Source organism: Bos indicus x Bos taurus, chromosome 20 (assembly GCF_003369695.1).
Source record: "Bos indicus x Bos taurus breed Angus x Brahman F1 hybrid chromosome 20, Bos_hybrid_MaternalHap_v2.0, whole genome shotgun sequence".
Classification (NCBI taxonomy): Eukaryota; Metazoa; Chordata; class Mammalia; order Artiodactyla; family Bovidae; genus Bos; species Bos indicus x Bos taurus.
Window position 1 is genome coordinate 64993742 of NC_040095.1, and position 23059 is coordinate 65016800.

The 23059-nt window shown below is 42.6% G+C and overlaps 1 protein-coding gene across 3 annotated transcripts in view; it reads right to left on the reverse strand.

Moving 5' to 3' along the window:
- Nucleotides 1–16957: 16957 nt before the first annotated feature.
- MTRR (5-methyltetrahydrofolate-homocysteine methyltransferase reductase) overlaps nt 16958–23059 on the reverse strand; it is a 32962-nt gene continuing 26860 nt past the window's right edge. For all 3 annotated transcript variants that reach the window (XM_027520063.1, XM_027520061.1, XM_027520062.1), the window contains 4 exons: nt 22643–22761; nt 21370–21462; nt 21073–21255; nt 16958–18525 (listed from right to left, as the gene is read on the reverse strand). In XM_027520063.1, coding sequence (XP_027375864.1) covers nt 18384–18525; nt 21073–21255; nt 21370–21462; nt 22643–22761 — 537 coding nt within the window. In that variant the 3' untranslated portion in view covers nt 16958–18383. The remainder of the gene's footprint in view (nt 18526–21072; nt 21256–21369; nt 21463–22642; nt 22762–23059) is intronic.

Here is a 23059-nt window from a genome sequence, read left to right on the forward strand (position 1 = left end):
ACAAGTGCTGAGCACTGGGTCTGAAATTATTAAAGCATGTCAGTGCATCTCCACAGGGCTGCCTGGTTGGCAGTGCGCTCCCAAATCTTATTGGAGCAAGTCACACTCATCCTCTGGGGTTTTCTAGTCCAGCTCGAAAGAAGCCTTCCCTAGCCCATCCCCTTTGACAATTAAGTAAAAATGCAGGTGAGTCATTTCCTGCTACTACTGTAGCTTATTCCTTTGACTCTTTGCGACCCTATGGTCTGTAGCCCACCAGGCTCCTCTGTTCACAGGATTTCCCAAGCAGGAATACTGGAATGGGTTGCCATTTCCTTCCCCCGGGGATCTTCCCAATCCAGGGATCGAAATTGTGTCTCCTGAAGCTTCTGCATTGGCAGGAGGATTCTTTACCACATGAGCCACCTGGGAAGCCCCTTATTCATCTGTAACTTCCACTAAATAGGGTGCAAATGAGAAAATAATCTGTGTATGTGGCTAAGTCCCCTGGCTGCAGTGGTTCTCACATATTTTCACATATTTTCCTGAGAAACTTCATATGAAGAAAATACAACCTTCTCAGTACTTCTCCCTTGAAAATACTAAAGGAAAACAGAAATAACCTACAGATATATTGTGAAATAAGGGCAGGATTTAGCTGCTCTTAGACACAATGGAGTCACGCTGTTTGGTGAAAGTCATCCGTCTGGAAAAATAGAAACATGATTTAGACCTTTTCCAAACTGTTCCTTTACCTGTTAACATTTGGACCATGAATTAAAGCTGGTGAGAGGTGCTGAGTTAACGGCTGTTGAATGGAGAGCCGTGGAGACAGACGTTTGCACTGGGACCAGGCAGTGGGGCGGGCACTTGCTGGGCGAATGAGAAACACAGCAAAGTGAGCTGGCCATAATCAAATGCAGCCCTGAAATTCAGAGCACTCCCAGCAGCGAAGCAGCGTTACTCCCAGAGTAATGGCAGAAGAGAGAGGAATAGAAGAGACAGCAGCAACAGGAGTGGTATTAGTGCTACTAATAAATAGAAACACGTTGTAAATCCTTATTTTGTATCAGGTGTAGCCCTAAGGACTTGAAATCTGTTAATTTTTCTAAGGGACAATTGTCAAAATTCCTGTCCATTTAGGTTAAACTTTCTCCCCAGTTGCCAATATCGATGAAGATTTAATAATCTTCTCAGAAGGTGTGATGCAGGCTTTCCCGAGTCTACTGGGCAGAGCTCTCTGTCCTGTAAAGGCAAATAGACCAAAGGTACTCTTGCCCTCGAGTGTCATGCCCTGCTGTTTATCCAGAGCCACCAGCTCAAAAGACGGTCGGGATTCTTTGCAGAGAAAAAGATGCAAGGTAGCACTCTGTCTACATCATTGACTCTATGATTAACCACTAAAGAAACACCACACAATTCAGTCTCATCCTGCACAGAGCAAAAGAGCGTCCTGTTGCCTGTTCAGAAAACCTGCATCCAAGTGTGGACAGAGGTGTGAGGAGAACTTAAGCCATAAAGACCCATGAAGTCTCCGGGCTGTTTTAAGCCACATTTGTCTTACACAGTTGGAGGAAATAGAAGACGTCTTTTATAACAAATATTGCCCTTGTCCTTGGCTTATTGTCTAATATTGATAACAAAACCCAGATTTTCTTATATGTATCTGAAAACCAGTGTTAAAAATACGTGAATATTCAGAAACTAGAAGAAATTAAGATGTACAAAAGGAACACCATCTTATATTTTCTTAATTTGATGAAATTTAAAAAAAAATCCAAAGCTAAAAAGATCCTGGGCAGACTGCTTTGCAATATCTGGATAAAGAGCTGAATGGAGATAGTTGGACACCATGGAAATCAGTGCCTTGCAGTCACCAAAGCCCATCCAAGCTCATGCCAGCCACACAGGCTTTCAGGAGCATATGTGTGTGACCACGACTGTCCATTCCCCGGAAACTTGACCTTCACAGCTGCCAGGTGGCTCCATCAGAGTCAGCAACCAAGTTACAAGCCCAAGGGAACAAACAGTCCTGACCCAATGCCCCTTCTGACCAATCTTCTGACCAATATATTACAGCGGACATGCAATTCCACTTCAGCAACCTCACACCAACCAGGGCACATTTGGAAGCCGTGCAAGATGCTAAATAATTCAGAAAGTCCCCCTTTTTTTTAAAGACAGAAATAATGAAAGCAAAGGAATGACGCTCATGTGCTGGACATTCTGAGTTCCAATTTCTGTGTCTTAACATAGTGGAAAATATAAAGCATGTTAAGAAAATGGTAAAATTTTAAATCTTTTCATTCTTCTTTCATTAGGTTTTTTTTTTTTTTTGATGGAAGACTTCTTCCTCTGCAACAGAAAGTGCCTCCCCCAGAAAGCTATGTTCTGTACTATATGACCCCATGATGCTCCCTCTTTCTGAAGTCAAATTTCAAGTCAGTGGTAACACATCAGGCATCTGGTAGATCATGGTTTACCATCACCTTACTGGCTCAGATGGTGAAGAACCTGCCTGCAATGAGGGAGACCTGTGTTCGACCCCTGGGTCGAGAAGACCCCCTGCAGGAGGGCATGGCAACCCACTCCAGTATTCCTGCCTGGAGAATCCCACAGACAGAGGAGCCTGGCGGGCTACAGTCCATGGGGTCGAAAGCAGTTGGACACGTCTGAGCAACTAACACTAACTAACCTCTGTGTGACAGTAATTTTCACTAGTAACTGCGTAGTGAAACATAATAATAATGACAAGAGAGAAACACAGTAAAAATTTCCTCTTATTGATCTTGATATACATATAATTGGGGCTTCCCTAATGGCTGAGATGGTAAAGAATCTGTCTGCAATGTGGGAGACCCGGGCTTGATCCCTGGTTTGGGAAGATGCCCTGAATAAGGGAATGGCTACCCACTCCGGTATTCTTGCCTGGAGAATTCCACGGGTAGAGGAGCCTGGTGGGCTACAGTCCATGGGGTCGCAAAGAGTCGGACACAACTGAACAACTAACATACATATACTTTTTAATTATAAAAATCAAAATTAAATATTATAAAAATTATAAAAATATAAATATTTTTAAAAAGATAAATAGCAATCGATTGCTTCTCTTTAATTGTACCAAGTCATTCTTTGAAAAAAGGGGGTAAATTTATAACTACATATGCATCTAATGGCTTAACAAATCACAGCATTTATTTCAATCTGTAACTTCTGCATATTTGTCAAAATTAACATTCTTTGCATATTCGTGTTCAATGGACACGTAACAAGATTTGTCATGTCACTTCACCCATAGTTAATTGAAAAACACTTCTTTTAAAATTTCTCATTCTTTTTTTTTTATTTTATTTAACTTTACAATATTGTATTGGTTTTGCCATGTATCAAAATGAATCTGCCACAGGTATACATGTGTTCCCCATCATGAACCCTCCTCCCTCCTCCCTCCCCTTACCATCCCTCTGGGTTGTCCCAGTGCACCAGCCCCAAGCATCCAGTATCGTGCATCAAGCCTGGACTGGCGACTCATTTCATATATGATATTATACATGTTTCATTAAGTTCAGAAAGTTAAGTTCATAAAGAAACATATATGTGAATTGTTAGGAGAAGTATTAAATATAAGGATAAGTTTGTCAGAGATCCATAAAAAAAATCATATTTCACAATGAATTCCAGAAACTGAAATACTGTTCCTGTCTTTGTCCCTTCAGGACTGAGTCTAATGGTTTTCAAATGTCTCTGCAATAGAAGAATTTCCCCTAATATATCTTCACCATAAATTTCTATTAAGTGAAGATGTCCAACAGAGTCTGAGAAAAGAGCTGGATGTTAAGAAACATTGAGGATGTTTAATCCACTGATTAAAGCCACTGCTTTAGAAGAACTGTCCAGTTCTTGGTGAAATTAATAAAACACTCATACAAGCCTTGTGGTCCCTTCCAGCAACCCAAGGCTGGCCTCTTTGGTCCTTCCCCTGACATTCTTCCTTAAATTGGATTCTTTTTCTGTGTAAATGTCGATTTACTTACACTTTATTGTTACATAGTTACCAATAAAATTTTGGTTTAAATTTGTGGTTTTCTCCACAATCTCTGATCTTCAGGCAGTTTTAAGGCTTGAGCTTCACTATATCATTTTTAAGGTTGTTTCTGACTGTCTATAAATATTTCTGTATCTGATTTAAAGTTTACACCAGGAAAAAAAAAGATGGCTCAGGAAAAAATGATATATCTCTACATATAGTAGAGAAGAAAATCCAAGAATGACCTGCTGTGTCCATGTTAATTTTCAGATGGCAGCGCACTGCAGAGGTTGATGTGGACATCTAGACCTGTCTAAAGCCCGTGTAGAACTTCATGTGAGCACATTATATCAACAGGGAGAGTCATTCCAGGCTATACCCAGATTTCAAAGCATTTTTTACCTATGAAGTGAGACTGAAGGAAGTAAGTAATTGTTTCCCAATTGTTTTCCAACGTTAGAAAAGGCTTCACTGGTGGCTCATTGGTAAAAATCCACCTGCCAATGAAGGAGATTCAGGTTTGATCCCTGGATTGGGAAGACCCCTTGGAGGAAATGGCAACCCACTCCAGTATTCTTGCCTGGAGAATCTCATGGACAGAGAAGCCTGGCGGGCTACAGTCTATGGGGTCACAAAAGATTAGGACACAACTTAGCGACTAAAACAACGTTAAAAAGAAAGTCACCATGAAGGAAAACTTCGAGTGGTCATACAGAGTAACAAAACTGAAATAACTCAAGTTCTATCTGTTTGTGTCCATCATCCCCATGCCATCATTTTAAATTTTGACTCTTTTGTTCAAATATGGTAACACCTAATGCAGCAGAGATGGAAGATGGGGCCATCCTAAAGCTCTAATGAGGCTGAGCTCCTATTGATTTACTCTCAAAATAAAAACAGGAGCTCGCAGTCATCGCTGGTGGGAACACAAAACAGGACAGTCACTTTGGGAGGTAATTTGGCAGCTTCTTAGAAATTCTTGTTTACAAAAGGAAAAGAAAAGCTTAGCATCCAACCCAGAAATCCTACTCCCACATATTTATCCAAGTGAAGTAAAAAACTTATGTTCATGCAGATTTTCTTCAATAGGTAAAGGAAAAAACCATTCTAAATCCATACAACAAAATACTGTGTAGCAATAGAAAAGAACCAGATAGCAAGTCACACAATCACATGAATGAATCTCAAAGACATTTTGCTAAATGAAAGAACGTGAAAGATGAAAGTCGCTTTGTGAGGGTCGACTCTTTGTGACCCCATGGACTGTAGCCCACAAGGCTCCTCTGCCCATGGGATTCTCTAGGCAAGAATGCTGGAGTGGATTGCCATTTCCTTCCCCATGGGATCTTCCCGATCCAGGGACTGCACCCAGGGACTGAACCCAGGTCTCCTGCATTGCACGCAGATTCTTTACCATCTGAGCTACCAGGGTAGCCCTAAGACTCACCCAAAAAGCAGCCCTTTGTATCATCTAATCATGCCTCAGTCCGGAAAAGCCAAAATTAGAGAGGTGGACAGAGATCAGTGGTCATCAGGGGCTCTCTAATAGAAGGAACCGGGGCTCTTTGGGAAAATGTTTAACTGTACCATCGGGGCAGTGAGAATACAAGATAATCATGAAGCAACTCAGAGCGCCAGAAAGTAAAGAAGCACTTAGAGAACAAAACTGAGGGGCGCATCAAAGGGACTGAGAGATCTTGCAAAGGCCAAAGATGAACAATTTGAGCAAAAAACCAATATTAAACTCATAGTATTTAATACTCGAGTCCATCTAATAGGAAGAGATAATAAAAATAAAATACATAACTTGGGAGAAGGGACAAAATTTTTTTATTTTTTCCCTACAAAAGCATAAAAATAATATATATATAGATACTCCTTCAGGAGGTCAAGCTTATTTTCCCTCCCTTTTAATATGGGTTGGACTTAAGTACTCATTTCCAAATAGACCGAAAAGGAAAAATAGGAACTTCTCAGTGGAGAAACGTAGCAGGTTCCATCGGAACCAAATGACAGGCTTAACTCACAGTGACTAACCTCACATGCTATGCCATGTGCTAAAGAAGGTGACATCTCACCTCTCAAAAAACCATGACGCTAGGGCAACCACAAGCAGTGTGCTCAGCGGCACAGTCGTGTCCGACTCTTTACAACCCCATGCACTGTATCCCACCAGGCTCCTTTGTCCCTGGGATTTTTTTCAGGCAAGAATACTGAGGTTGCCATTTCCTCTTCCAGGCGATCTTCCCAACCCAGGGATCAAGCTCTTGTCTCCTGCATTGCAGGCCACTCTTTACTGCTGAGCCGCCAGGAGTTACAGGGTCTCCTGTAACCAGTAACTGTAACTCCTGTAGCCAGTCCAGTAACCAGGAGTAACTACCAGAAAACCCAAATCAAGGGGCCTCCTATAAAATACCTGAGGTCTGCTTTTGAAAACTTAGGGTCATGAAAAACAACAAAAGACTGAAGAACAGTCACAGGCTGAAGGAGACCAAGGAGATAAGAAGATTGAAAGCAACAGTGTCCTGGGTGAGGCTGTGCACAGAAAGATGTTAGTGGAAAAAGTGGCAAAATCAGAATAAGGCCTGAAGTTTAATTTTTAATCTGATCAGAATTAATTACATATTATTACTGTATGGTTTAGTAAAGCTATTTAATATTATTTGATAAATCTACTAAATTCCTATGGTTAGTATTATCCAAGTCCTATTTCCAAACTGGACTTTTTCAAATTCTAGAAACAGATTTACTTAAAGTTTTTTAAAATGTAACTTAAGAATCACAGAATCTAGTGTTCCTAAGAATAAAACGCTGTGTGGAAAAAAAAAATTACAAAACTTTAGTGAAGAACATTACAAAAGATTTAATCAAAATGAGAGAACCATTTTCCTGATAGTAAGCAACAATATGGTAGAGATTTCAGTCCTTCTAAAATCTATTCAAGGCAATTCCAATTTAAAAATCTCATCAGGATGTTGTTGATGAACTCCAAACGCTGATTCTAAAATCTACAAAGAATAACAAAGACCTGAAAATAACCAAGACGCTCATTTAGCAGAAAAATAAGATGGCATGTTTATGGGGCTGTTAAATCTTAGCCAAACCTCCTCATTTGCAGACTAGGAATAATGACACATAGCTCACAGCTCAGTGATGACTACATGAAGTCCACAAGGGTTGACACGCAGGAGTAGATGAGCGCTGTTAACCCCGGGATGAGAAGCGAGGTGGGCATGGGAGACCAACGAGCCCCGGGTCCTGAGCTGAGCTTCTCAGATCACACAACCCACTGCTTACAAATGTTATATTCACACGTACGCTCAACATCATAAATGCTGAAGAGAGACTGATCCGACAGTGAAATGCATTCAGCATTCTTCAGCCAACTCTAGTTTAACATTCTTACCCTAAAAGAATACTTCTAAAAATAAAAGTTGTTCTAACCTTAAAAAACACAGCTGAACCTCTGGTCATGAAAATTTAATGGATGTCAAAAGCAGTGTTTGGATTTCCATGAAATGTCAACCAACTCCACTTAAAAAGAAAAACGTTAGCTTTAAACGAAGCATAGATGAAAGCCTGGAAGAATCGATTTAGCAACAGAATGAGTAACACTGCTTTTAATAGTGTTCAACTTAATGTTCCTTTCTGAGTGAGGAAAATTAATCATATTTATTCAAATACTGCAAATCTACTTAAATTACCTCAGTTTTCAACTTTGATGACAATCAGTCACTTAGACCTGTGATGCACACGTGCATTAGATAAACTGCATCCCCTGGGTGATTAGAAGAGCTAATCTCTGTGGCTCACAGAGTGAGAGGGAAACCAGAACCAGCCGGATCACGGCACATGGGACATTCTACATGGCAGTCAGGCTTCCTTGGTGGCTCAGTTGTAAAGAATCCACCTGCCGATGCAGGAGACATAAGACTGGTTCAGTCCCTCGGTTGGGAAGATCCCCTGGAGGAGGAAATGGCAACCCACTCCAGTATTCTTGCCTTGGAGATGCCAGGGACAGAGGAGTCTGGCGGGCTACAGCCCACGGGGTCACAAAGAGTCGGACACAACTGACCGAATTTCACATCACAGTGCCCCTCAAGCGCGTACTGAAGCTGAGCAAAACTCTCCATAACCAAACATGAAAAAGAAAATCACCGCAGTCTCTAAAGCAAAATAAACTAAGTACTTCAATTAAAAGCAGATAAACAGATAAAAACTTAAAGTACAAATCCAGATGAAATAACTTTATAATTAGTGTGGTGATTAAAGAAGTTAAAGCTTAAATTTATTAATGTGGATAGCCTTTCCGGTATTTTATTAATCTGACTGATGAAAGAGGAAATTGAAGTACAGTCCACTTAGAACATTTCAGGAAAATTCAGTTAAAACCAAGTCATGTCTAGTGGGGGGAAAAAAAATCCAGAGCAGAGACATAGGGTTCTGAACAGGCAAGAAAGCAACACAGCTCAGAAGCTCCAGGTTATTGGAAATCATGCCGCTGCCCTGGGGATTTTAAAGCCAAGGAATAGTTTGGGTACTTGGGAGCTTGGGAAGTCAGAAGAACACCCTCAAGTCTGATCAGAAAACCCAGGTTTAAACAATACAGTATACTAACACATATATATGGAATTTAGAAAGATGGTAATGATGACCCCATATGCAAGACAGCAAAAGAGACACAGATGTAAAGAACAGACTTTTGGACTCTGTGGGAGAAGGCGAGGGTGGGATGATTTGAGAGAATAGCATTGAAATATGTATATTATCATATGTGAAATAGATCACCAGTTCAGGTTTGATGCATGAGACAGGGTGCTCAGGGCTGGTGCACTGGGATGACCCAGAGGGAGGGGATGGGGAGGGAGGTGGGAGGAGGGTTCAGGATAGGGGACACATGTACACCCATGGCTGATTCATGTGAATGCACAGCAAAAACCACCACAATATTGTAAAGTAATTAGCCTCCAATTGAAATAATTAATTGAAAAAAAAAGAAAACCCAGGTTTAAGACTTACTTAGACTTCCTTAAGGTAACTGTTTATTTTTTATGTAGCAAGTTTTAAAATTCAGTAACAATCTGATGTACAGGAATAGTGTCCTTTATTTCATCCTAAGTGATCATATTTTGCTCATAAACCTCTTAATCCAGGCTTGGTAACCAAACTGTTTTCTCTCATAATATGTCTGACACCACATGTACAGGATTTTTCTTATGCTGAGATACATTTCCTCTACACCCAATTTGTTGAGGGTTCATATCATAAAAAGATGGTGAATTTTGCAAAGCTATAAAATATAAATGAATGAAACTGTGGAAGACACAAATAAATGGAAAGGCAGTCCATGCCAATGGACTAGAAAAAGAAACACTATTAAATGTCCTTACTAGCTGTAGTGATCTACAGATTCAATGAAACCCCATTCCATTTGCACTTTCCATAGAAATTGAGAAAACAATCCTAAAACTTGTAAGAAATAACAAAATATCCCAAATAGCCAAAGCAATCATGAGCTGAAGTAGCTTTAAGGCCTTGGTAACCTATGTAAGATTGAAGGCAGGAGGAGAAGTGGATGACAGAGGATGAGATGGTTGGATGGCATCACTGACTCGACGGACCTGAGTTTGAGCAAACTCTGAGAGCTGGTGATGAACAGGGAAGCCTGGTGTGCTGCAGTCCACGGGGTCACAAAGAGTCGGACATGACTGAGCGACTGAACTGAACCAACGTAAGCCACCAAAACTTTGTGTAGTGCCTCAAGGTTAAGAAATCAAACCTAAGGACATACAATAACAAACAGCCAAATAGACTTCCCCAAATAACTCTTAAGCCATAGGCCGTCAAGGAATTTCCTTGCTTCGCTTCCCCATCTTCCCTGTAAGTCTTCTCCCTAACTTCTGTAGGTGGAACACTCCTAGAAATTTCCTGTTAGGAGTTTGTTTTTGGGTGGGTGCGGGCATGCCTCAAGGCTTGAGGGATATTAAACCTGGTGGGCCCTGGCAGTAAAAGCATCAAGTCCTAACCACTGGACCACCAGGGAATTCCCTGAATTGAATTTTGCTCTTAAAAGTTTAATATACCTCTAAATAAACACAACAGAATGTTCCTCAGTCATGAGAAAGAAATTCTGCCATTTGCAACAACATGAATGAGCATAGAAGACGTTATGCTAAGTGAAATAAGCCAGACACAGAAAGACAGAAATTGTATAGTCTGACTTATATGTGGAATCTAAAAAGGACGAAGTCAAAGTCATAGAAATGAAGGATAGAATGGTGGTTACCAGGGGCTGGGGGCTGGGGTAACAGGGGAGAGCCAGTCAAAGGGCACAAGCCTCCGGTTATAAGAATACGTTCTGGGATCTAACACGCAGCATGGTGACTACAGTGTGGCACTGGATACTTGAAATGGAGTAAATCTGAAACCTTCTCATCACACACCCTCAAACATGGTAACAATGTGAGGCAATGTGATAATTAACCCGACTGTGGTGATCACGTCACAAAGTCCACACAGACCAAATCATTATGTTGTACATTTTAATTATATACAATTTTGTTTCTTAATTGGGCTTCCCAGGTGGCTTAGTGGTAAAGTCTGCTTGCCAATGCAAGAGAATCAGGACATGGGTTCAATCCCTGGGTAGGGAAAATTCCTTGAAGGAGGAAATGGCAAGCCAGTCCAGTATTCTTGCCTGGAAAAGCCCATGGACAGAGGAACTTGGCGGGCTACAGTCCATGGGGTCATAAAGAGTCAGACATGACTGAAGCAACTCGGCACGCACACATGCCAGTTTTCTTGCCTGGAAAATTCCATGAACAGGGGAACCTGGTAGGCTGCAGTCCATGGGGTTGAAGAGTTGGATAAGGCTCAGCTACATGCACGCACACTATTTGTTAATTTTACCTCAAAAAAGCTGGGAAAAAACTTAAGACAATTAACATTTGCTTTAACATTGGTTTCCTCTATTGTACTTTTTTTTTTCCATCGGCATCTTCTTTTATCTTTACTGCATTCTTTCAAATGTTTGGCATTTAATGTACTGGTCCTTTTCCAACTTCCCAGTATTTAAGCTTAGATCATTGATTTGTAAGCTTCTTTAATTTGATCAGAATTTAGACACAACTGTTTCCCCCAGAGCACTGGTTTAGTTGCAAACTTCAAATTTTGAAAAGTCTTTTCTTGTCTTCATCAAAATATTTTCTAATTTCCTTATGATTTTTTTCTTGAGTCATAGGTTACTTTGTGTTGCTTATTTTCCAAAGATTCGGAGGTTATTCTGGTTTCACTTAGCTATTTTTAGTTTAATTCTCAGAAAACCTACTGTACAGCTTCCATCTTTTTGAAAGTTGGTGTATTCTGGTATGTATTCAACGTAAGCTGGAAGATATGTTCTGTTCTGAAGTTGTTGGTGTTAGTGTTTTACGCATGTCCATCAGCTCCTATTGTGTTAAGTCGCTTAAACATTTACGATTTTGTCTGCTTATTCTCTGTGTGGTATGTCAACTTCCCCATCTGTGATTTTGGATTTGCCTTTTCCTTTTAGTTTGAGTTTTTGCTTTCCATCAGTATATTGAGTTGGCCAAAAAGTTCATTCAGGTTTCTCCACAGCCTCTAATAGCAAAATCCCAAAAGAACTTTCTGGCCAACACAGTATTTTTATGCTTTCTTACTAAGTGCAAGCATATTTAGGATTTTCATGTCTTTCTCATCAGTTGACTCTAATCACTATAAAAATATCCATCCCCTGCAATATTTCTTGAAGCTTCCTTAATTTTAATAATTTTTATTATTTATTTTTGGCTATGTTGGATCTTCATTGCTGTGCAGGCTTTTCTCTAGTTTGTGGTGAAAGTGAAAGTCACTCAGTTGTCCCTAGACTATACAGTCCATGGAATTCTCCAGACCAGAACACTGGAGTGGGTAGCCTTTCCCTTCTCCAGGGGATCTTCTCAACCCAGGGATCAAACCCAGGTCTCCCACATTGCAGGTGGGTTCTTTACCAGCTGAGCCACAAGGGAAGCCCAAGAACACTGGAGAGGGTAGCCTTTCCCTTCTCCAGGGGATCTTTCCGACCCAGGAATTGAACCCAGGTCTCCTACACTGCAGGCAGATTCTTTACCAACTGAGCCACAAGGGAAGAGTGGGTAGCTGCTGGGGTCCAGCCCCAGCAGGATCCAGGGGTACCCTCAGGATGACGGCATAGGCGAAAGGATAGCAAAGCAGACAGAACAGAGGCTTGATCTTCCTTGATTAACGCAGAAAGCCAATAAAGCTCCTGTATTCCAAGGAGTCATCCTGAAAGAAGAGAGAGAGAAAAAGAGAGAAAAGGAAAAAAAGCATGACACGGGGAGACCAAGCTTTGGTGAGCGAGGCCCATAACTTTATTTTCAAAAGGAACTTTTACACCTTGACTTGTACATAGAGGGAAATGAAAGATGCAAAGTCATACAGAGTCAGCCCAAACATTACATCTGTTTTGTCTTTATCAAAACCAGGATTTTTTCTGCATACCTTTCCCATAAACAATGTTGTGTACATTATCTTCTGGCCTTGGAGGCCTGTGGACATTTTATGACCCTTTTTTGATAAAGGCTACTCAATCAGAAAACTTATTTTCCCTTGAAGTGTTTTTTCTTTATATTTCTAATCTATGTCAGCCTCAGAAAGTGCTAAACAGACTTACATTCTCACAGAGCAAAGGTGCAATGAGTTACAACAAAGAAAGAACCAATTAGCTCAAAGGTCTGATGTGGGTAATTCCAAGGCTGCTGCTTGTTTTTTTCCTTACATTCCAACTATGTTAACCAATGCACTCCCAGGTGCACAATGGATAAGGGATATGGGAACTTGGCAGCAAGCATTGGCCCAACAATGAAGCCCCTTACCAGTACTATTTTAATAATTTTTCACCCCTTAAAGGACTCTATGCTCATTAGGACTTTTAGAATGTTTTGGCTTCCCGTGCCTTTCAAGGTTGGGGAGTTGTGAACAATCATGTGTGTTAATTGCAAGAGTATGGATAAACCTGTCAAGCAAGCTAGAAAGCCATCAGAAGGGTTTGAATTGAAACACTCCTATCATGCCCAGGAGACTTATTAACTAAAGCTCTAAGTTGACTTTTTCCAGAGAAAGGTGGTCGGGGATAGCCCTCTGCTAACGTCAGAAGAGTTGGTGAAAGGCATAATACAATAAACAGTAGAGAGATTTTGGTTTTGGAGTAGATGCTTGAGCAGATCCAAGGGATCCCTTGAGTTCTGATCCACCTTGCTCATCAGATCTCTTCCACATGACCTTGTCATGGGTGGGATCTCCCGTGGTGGCTCCCGGCAGGTAGCCTTTCCCTTCTCCAGGGGATCTTTCCGACCCAGGAATCGAACCCAGGTCTCCTGCATTGCAGGCAGATTCTTTACCAACTGAGCCACAAGGGAAGCCTTGTTGTGGTGAGTGGTGGCTACTCTCTAGTAGTGTGTGGGCTTCTCATTGCTGTGACTTCTCGTTGCAGCTCCCGGACTCTAGAACACAGGCTCAGCAGTTGTGGTACATGGGCTCAGTTTCCCCCGGGTGTGTGGCATCTTCCCAGACCAGACTGAACTGGAGTCTCCTGCACTGGTAGGCAGATGCTTTACCACGGGGTCACCACAGAAGCCCTCTTGAAGCCTCCTTGTACACTAATTAAACTACACTCCCTTTTGTTTCCATGGTATTTTGTTGTTGTTCAGTTGCTCAGTCATGTCCAACTCTTTGCAACCCCATGGACTGCAGGATGCCAGGCTTCCCTGTCCTTCACCATCTCCCAGATTTTGCTCAAACTCATGTCTATTGACTCGATGATGCCATCTAACTATCTCCTTCTCTGTTGCCCCCTTCTCCTCCTGCCCTTAAGCTTTTCCAGCATCAGGGTCTTTGCAAATGAGTTGGCTCTTCCCATCAGATGGCCAAAGTATTGCAGCTTCAGCTTCAGCATCAATCCTTCTAATGAATATTCAGGGTTGGTTTCCTTCAGGATTGACTGGTTAAATCTCCTTGCAGTCCAAGGGACTCTTGAGAGTCTTCTCCAGCACCAATGTTCAAAAGCATCAATTCTTTGGTGCTCAGCCTTCTTTACGGTCCAACTCTCACATCCGTACATGACTACTGGAAAAACCATAGCTTTGACTGTACAGACTTTTGTCAGCAAAGCAATGTCTCTGCTTTTTAATATGCTAAGTTTGTCATAGCTTGCCTTTCAAGGAGCAAGTGTCTACAATGATTTTGGAGCCCAAGAAAATAAAATCCTGTCACTGCTTCCACTTTTCCCCATCTACTTGCCACAAAGTGATGGGACCAGATGCCATGATGTTAGTTTCTTGAATAGAGAGTTTTAAGCCAGCTTATTTTTTAATTGAAGGATAATTGCTTTACAGACTTTTGTTGTTTTCTGTCAAACATCAACATGAATCAGCCATAGGGGTACATTGTCCCCTCGTTCTTGAACCTCTCTCTCATCTCCCTTTCCATCCCACCCCTCTAGGTTGATTTATTTGCAAGGCAGCAATGGAGAAACAGACATAGAGAACAGACTTATGGACACGGGGAGAAGGGAGGAGAGGGTGAGATGTATGGAGAGAGTACCATGGAAACTTACATTACCGTATGTAAAACAGATAGCCAATGGGAATTTGCTGTGTGTCTCAGGGGACTCAAACAGGGGCTCTACAGAGCCAGATTTTTCATTCTTCTCTTTCACCCTTATCAAGAGGCTCTTTAGTTCCTCTTCCCATAACCTTTATTATCTTCTCAAACATCATAATATTTTTTCATTCATTTATGGCTCTCCTCAGTAAGAATGCAAGTTCTGAGAACAGAGGCTTTTTATCTATTTTCTTCACTGCTGTTGCCACAGTACTTCAGGACCTGGTGAAGTAGGCACTGAAAATACCTGTGAAATGGATGAAATTTCCCTCTGGGTATTGCTTTGGCTGCAACTCATGTGTATGTTTAGCATTCTGGAAGAAATCAGTCCTAAATATTCTGTAAACCATTTTCATTTCCTATGTCACACGTCATTTGCATGGGTTTAAAAATTCTTCAGTGTGGCCTCAGCGGGCTGATTATAGTTGCTTCTTAACTCTGTCAAGACCAGCAAACAATGCCTTATTTCACACCATCTGTTGTCTCCCTTTATGGCCTAGTTCATGGTCAATTTTAAAACTGTCTCAAGCATCTGAAACCAGCGTGGGTTTCAGATGCCTGGATGCAGCTCACATGTCATCTAGTTTGCCGGCTGTGAAGTTCACATTCCCACATTTTTTAACTTGACAGTTTATGACTAAGTAGATTATGTCCCAGTATTATAGTGTCTGGAATTCAGTTTAGACTGCTCCAGCGCAGATAACTAGGTGTGTTACGGAGTAAGGAACTCTCTGGGTGCAGTCAGCATTCTAATGAGGAAAACCATACAGCCAATGGCTACCTCAAGCTCTTCTACTAATTTCATCACTGATCAGCCTTATGTTACTGAAAATAATGGGTCCAGCAGTAGCTTCTTACAATAACAGGTTAGAAAGGGGTTCTTACTGAACACTTAGTGGTACTAAGATATGATGGAGCTTGACTATATTAATCAGAGGTACTGCCCACTGCTGGACAGACAAGGTCAAAAAGGACTTAACCAGCAAGACTCTTGGGGTAGTGCCTGAGGCGTAACCCCAAAACAGCACTGTGTCCAGCCGCTGGGCTGGGGGTGGGGGGGCAGTTTATGACGCTGAGAGGAACAAAAGTCTGCCCTTGTCATACTCACAACCACCTTGATGTGAAACTTTTTATGTAAGACGTGGCCAGGCCACCTAGAGAGACAGTGCTGGAACTTCGTTAAGCTTACAGGCCTGGCTGTAGGAAGCGTTAGTGCCTGACTGCTAATAAATAAAGAAAACTGCTCAAGAGCTGTGTGTGCTGCAAAATCTGGCCTGGGATCTAGTTTTACCCTCATCTGCTGGCAAGGCTGTGAGGGAGCAGCTGATTAACTCTCATCTGAACCTGGTAACTCGCAACCTAACAGAAATAACCCGGATGTTGGGCACCAACCACATGGCTCGGGCCGGGATCTGAGGACACTATGCACACTCTTCAGTTTCTCTTTAGGGGTCTGTCAGTTGTGCGGTCACATATAGGCTTCCTGTATGGTCCAGCGGTGAGGATTCCTGGTCTTCACCCAGGCGGCCCGGGTTTGACTCCCACTATGGGAACGTGGTAACTTCTAGGACTTCCCTGGTGGCTCAGACTGTAAAGCGTCTGTCTACAATGTGGGAGACCTGGGTTCAATCCCTGGGTTGGGAAGATCCGCTGGAGAAGGAAATGGCAATCCTCTCCAGTACTATGGCCTGGAAAATCCCATGGACAGAGCAGCATGGTAGGCTACAGTCCATGGGGTCGCAAAGAGTCAGACATGACTTCATTTTCACTTTCACAGGCTTCCCTAGTGGCTCAGACAGTAAAGAACCCACCTTCACTGCAGGAGACCCAGGTTTGATTCCTGGGTTGGGGAGATCCCTTGGAGAAGGGAATGGCAACCCATTCCAGTATTGTTGCCTGGATAATTTCATGGACAGAGGACCCTGGCATCCTACAGTCCATGGGGTCACAATGAGTTGGACATGACTGAGCGACTAACACTAACACAGCAACATGGACGGACAGCACTGGCACAGGACACACGTTCTCAGCTGTATTTTCTTATTAGAATGATTAGCAAGGAATATCGTTCTTTGTCCCTTTTCATGTTTTCACCTTAAGTCTATTCTGGCTGACATATATTAACATATGCCCATAATTTTGCTTGATATGTTGTCTTATGCCTTGTAAGTTTTTCCAGAAATATTTCTATTGTAAAAGACATGAAATATGTAAGATTAGAGGTTGTAACAAACTGCTTTGAAGTCTTAACAAATTTTAAGATTATATACCGTATTATTTTAGATATTTATTTTTCAAAATCACCAGAACCCTTTGACAGGTAGAGATTTTTTAAATGCCAATCTCTTTAATTAAAAAAACAATATATACCAGAGACTAGGAGAAAAAATTTCCATACCCCTTTTAGACTTTGTTTTCTGTTCCGACAAATACTAAAAGAGAATGGGTTGTTGGGAATTATCTTAGTCCGGTAGTCCATTTGAGCTGCTGTAACAAGATATCATGGGTAGCTTATAAACAACAGAAATCTTTCACAGTTCTGCAAGCCAGAAGTGCAGAGCAGGTGCCAGTGTTGCTGGGTTCTGGTGACGGCCTCAGGGTTGCGGACGCCGACTTCTCACTGTGTCTTCACAGGGCAGGAGGAGCAGGGAGCCCTGTGGGGCGTCTTGAAACAAGGGCACTGATCCCATTCCTGAGAGCTCCACCATCATGACCTTGTCACCCCACAAAGGCCCAGCTCCTAGTACCATCATATCAGAGGTGAGGATTCAAACATATGAATTGGGAGGCAGCGGGGGAAGCTGGGGGACATAAATATTCAGACAATAGCAGGAATTTATGAAATACAAGGGTACTAAGTAGGTATTTTAAGCCCAGGTTACAATCACAGAAATAACAATAAATTATGTGGGAAAATTTAAAAGTACATCAAAAGGGGCAGAAATCAAAAGATGGGAAATGGATCTATAATCTGAATGCAAATTTCTTTAAATTCTGGAACTGTGATACTAAGAAGAAATGACCATGCTAAGTATAAGTAAATCATATGCCAGAGTGGAATTTCAAAATATAGTTTGTATTTCCAGCATCATGAAAAGAATCACTATAAGCATTACCTTAAAATGTTTTTATCAGAAATATAGTTTTGGTAATAAACCATCTGATAAAATTATATATAAACATGTAATCAGATATACTATACATATGTAATTTTAATACACTCATATGAATACTCTCTATGGTGTATTTTGTATAAAATAAAAATTAATTTTAGATTATTAAAAAAACTGGCAACAAGTTCACAAGACTTGACCACCTACCGGGTCAGCTCCCACGCTCACATCCTGCGCTGAAAAGCTCTCACACGCACCGACAGAGAAGCCCAGGGAGCTGGTCAACGTCCCTGCAAAAATTCTCCAGGATGTGGAGGTGGCCTGTGAGGTGCTAGTGGAGAAGTCAGAGCCGCCTTTCTGCTCAGGGTGGTTTGGGGAGGGGGTGGGGGGAGGTATGGAAACCCAAATTGAAAGTTCCCCATATGGTTAAAATGGTCCACGCCCCACCCCACCTCCTCCAAGAAATGTTGAAAAAAAAATTTTTTTTTTAATTTAAACGTTGAAAATCCCAAGCTTCAAGTCAAGTTTCATGTCAGTACTTTCAGCAAAAAAAAACCTTAATTCTCTTCTTTTACTTTCTAGGTTTATCACCAAATATCCTGAAGATACCGCTTTTCTTCTTTTAAAGTGGCCAATGTTTTCATTGCCTCTAGTTTTTCAACTCCAGTCTCTCTGCTTATTATTTCCACAAGGGCATCGTGGACATCCTTGGCCATATTCTTAGCATCTCTAGAAGAAAATGAGTAACAGCATTCTGTTTAAGAACAGGAACTGTGCACTAAATCCTCCTGCATTCACGAATCTCAGGCCGGGCCTGCGTCACCACACTGCAGCCCCCTCCATCTCTCTGGAAAGTGACCCTAAGGTCTCCAGGCACTGGTCACCACCACACCCCCCAGCCCAAGGCCAGGCCTTTGCCCAGGGACCACCAGCACATGCATTGCTGACCACCCCGTTCACAGCTTTGAGTCCTTCAGCAGGCTCTGAGCTCCAGGAGCAGCCGAAATCTTGACATGCCTGAGGGCCTCACGCACTGGGCCCTCCTTGGCTCTGCCCTCCCTCCACTCTCAAGGCCTTCCTGGGGCAAGGAGTTCCCCTGAGAGTCTAAGCCTGCATGCCTGGCAGGCACACAGGCACACAGTTATCAACAGACACATCACTGAGAACTTGCTGAGGGCTGCCCCTTCTCGGTGCAGTTCCACGGCCCAGCTCTTTCACTGCAGGCCAGGCGAGGCCCCACGCAGCCCCCGCTGCACCGTGAGCACTGCTGCCCGGCTCTCCCACTGGGAGCGGTGGCTGGCACGGAGAGCACCTTGCCCACCTCCCGTCTCCAGACACCTGCACGGGCCGAAGCGCCGGCAGGCACTGTGACATCTGCGGCATGAGTAACTGCCAGACAGGACTCCACTGTGCTGGGAGCTGAACTCGCTCTGCCCCTTCCAGCGAGATTCCTTGAGAAAGACATAACGGCTGCTCCAACGTCCTCCTCCTGCTCTGCCCAAGCACACCGAGAGCACCTCAAGGCCACCCCCGTCCCCGCCCTTCCTCATGTCCAGGGCTCCAGCTACCACATCTCCTGGGCCCTGCATCGTCTTCTTACTTGACTCTCAGCAGCAAAGGCTCCCCCTTGAGACAGTGTCCCCTGGGACGAGGGACAAGCTCGCACCTTCCTCGGTGGCTGTCCTCCTCAAGGTCCCCTTTGTTTGGTCCACACTAGAAGCCACGGGGCGTTCACTCTGAGCCCTCACCTCGGACCTCAGACCAGCTGTGAGTGTATCAACCTCACTTCACGGATGTGAAAGAATGAGGCACCAGTGATGGTGAAGGGTTACTTCTGGGCTAACATTTTAAGATCTCAAGTACCAGTTATTCATATACTTGTACATGTATGTTTGTACACGGACTTCACCTCCATTATTTTAGGGCTGCACTTAAAACTTCAGCCTAAATCTGACAGCACTCTCCTCTGCAAACAAAAGGAAGACCAAACACTTCACTAGAAGCTACATGAAAACATAAACCAACACAACATCCAGGAGCTCGGTCGTTTCTGACCTAAAGCAACTTTTTCTATCTGAGGAGTCATTAATGGGTCGTGAAATCAACTTAGGAGCCAAAGTCAGCTTTCTTTAAAAATGATACAACGAACAAATAGACATTATCAGAATGTATCACAGAGAGTAAGTCCAAAAAGTAAGTTCTGTTTTATAAATCTTTTCAATTATCTCCAGGTCATTATGCCAATATTTCTTTTTCTGTGTCAGTTTTAGAAATTAAAAAAAAAAAAGTGTAGTTTCTCATTTCAAAACTCCTTTTTAATTAGCAAACATTTTGAGTTCCATTAAAACACATAGCTAGTTACTAAATTTTTTTCCCCCTATGGTGATCTTGGGTTTCTATAATGGCTCTTGTCTCAAAAAGTAGATGAAATGCAAGAATGACTCCTGGTGTATGTCAACTTTGACATTACAAATTATGTCTTAAGAAAAAAATCCTAAATTCACAATCTCAGTGAAAAGTGAAAGTGAAAGTTGCTCAGTCTTTGGCAACCCCATGAACTACACAGTCCGTGGAATTCTCCAGGCCAGAATACTGGAGTGGGTAGCCTTTCCCTTCTCCAGGGACTTCCCAACCCAGGAATCAAACCCAGGTCTCCAGCATTGCAGGCAGATTAATTACCAGCTGAGCCACAAAGGAAGCCCAAGAATACTGGAGTGGGTAGCCTATCCCATCTCCAGAGGATCTTCCTGACCCAGGAATCAAACCAGGGTCTCCTGCATTGCAGGCGGATTCTTTACCAACTGAGCCATGAGGGAAACCATTCTCAGAGTCAAAACCGAAGCTCTTTTCCTAGGTCGACTGCAAAAATCACACGTTTAGTATTCACTGATCAAAATCAATTAAACAATGAATTAGGCATAGCAAAAACAAACAGAGAAACCTAATTTAAAACAGCACAGAGCAGTCTGCAATGCACGAGTTAATTTTCTTTTGGGATCTTAGCTCCCCAACTGGGGACTGAACCTATGCCCCCTGCAGCGGAAGTGTGGTCTTAACCCCTGGACCCAGGGAAGGCTGCGTGAGTTAATTTTCACTTTCTTTTCCTGATAACAACTTCTTGGCTATCGAGGGTACATAAAAATAGCTTTAGAACTTGTATTTCTATCCCTGTACTTGAGAATCAGATCTCCCACCCATACAGGTCCGGGTCGTTAACCAATGGGCCCCTGGCTTCTTTAATGAACACCACTGACTGTCCCCACCCCCTGCACTCACCCACACACGTAGACATAACCGCTGTCCTGGAGGAGGACCCCCGCCACCTGCTTGCTATGACGCTGGAGGCTGTCTTGCACATACTTGGCTGGGCCCTCCTCCTCCCCCACCGCAACATCTCTTGAGAAGGAGACTTCCAAGTGAGTGAGCACTCCACACTTAAGGAAGTGTCTGAGCTCGTCTCTGAAACACAATACGTAACGGGTCACTGGAAGATTTGTAATTTCATGTTGGAGAAGTCTGAGATGACAACTGTAGAGCATGGCAAAGCCTTACAACACGAGGGCTGGCAAGTACCTGAACAAATAATCCCTCTCCTTGTGTCTGCAGCCGAAGAACAGCCACGTGGCTCCAAAGTGGCCCCCTGGGTGTTGTTCCTGGAGCTTCTCTCTAAGGGGAAACGAAAGCTGAGGTCTGGTAGAAATAACAGGTAACAACAACCTCTCTTTTTTTTGCCTCTCCAGGTAGGTCTATAAAACCCAACTCTGCAGTCACTCAAAGTCCGTTTACTGAATTTACACTTCATTGTCCACAGGGTAAGTCGGCCACTTCAGTGGACGCTAGAGAAAGTAAATTTACCTCTGGGCTGAGACATCTATGACCTTTATATGACATCTCCAGAGCAGGGGTAATTCAAATGACCACACTGTGAAACCTCGACTAATTTCTACACTAAATACTAGCAACAATCTTATGACTAAAAACTCTCAGTTAGTGTAATAGAAAAGAGGCACAGGGCTTTAAAGGTAGAACAGTCTGCTGTGCAATTTTCAGACATGGTTGACATGCCCCACTTTTTTGTTTTCTTAACAACACAAAAAAGAAAACTACACAAAGATTTTGCCCGAAGCATATTACTCCACCACCTGGGGACCGTTACGTAAGAATTGTTATTTTACGCACAGGGAGAGAAGCACAATTTTATTTGTATCAGATAATTATGCCCTGATATGAAGATACATGAATTAATATTATTCTACTGAAAATTACTGGCGTTAGGGGTTTGACTTTGAAATGCTGAGTGTACTTGGGTCTTTGTGATGACCCAGTTAAGGAATAGATGGATGCTGGAAAAGGCTGAGGGCAGGAGAAGGGGGCAACAGAGGATGAGATGGTTGGATGGCATCACTGACACAACGGACATGAGTTTGAGCAAACTCGGGGAGATAGTGAAGGACAGGGAGGCCTGGCGTGCTGCAGTCCATGAGGTCACGAAGAATCGGACACGACTGAGCGACTGAACAACAACAACAAAGGAACAGATGGGGCAGCCGCACGTCAACACAGCATGAAGATGTGCTTGGAATCTGTCCCCAGCACTGCAGGGCTGGGCGGTGCGGGCAGTAAATACTATAGTAAAAAAGCAGTTCCAGCACAAAGCAAAATCTCTGGACGATATTTTCACTTTTCCCACAGTGACAAGTTATGCTATGCTATCACACATTTCATAATAATTTTTTAAAATAAAAATTTTACAACTGAAGTCCAATATCCTAAAAACCCCAGAAGAAACAAACAAACAAAAAAACGCTCTATTATCCTCCCAGCCAGGTCCACGAGGGATACATACCTGTGTTGCAGGAAGCCAATGAAGGGGGCCACGCCCGCTCCTGGACCCACCATTATGATGGGGACTGAAGGGTCATTTGGTAAGTGGAAAGAGTTTGTGGTTCGAGGAGAAATGGATATCTGAAACGTTAAGGCAATGCTCATAAGTTTGGAAAAAAAAAAAAAGAACCTGAACAAAAGCATATATCCAAGGTGCTGTCTGCCAAAGAAATTAGAAAGTGAAACTTCCCCTTAATTTCATCACTTCCCCTTCCCCTTAGAAGCATCACAAAATTAAGTAGCGGCATTAAATCGTACTGAAACCACAAACACATCTGTCAACGCAGAGAAATAAACAAGTCTGTCTTGTAAATTTTTTTCTTTCTAAATCAAAAGTATTTTTAAAATGACAGGGCTTTTTCCGAGGTAGAACACTGAA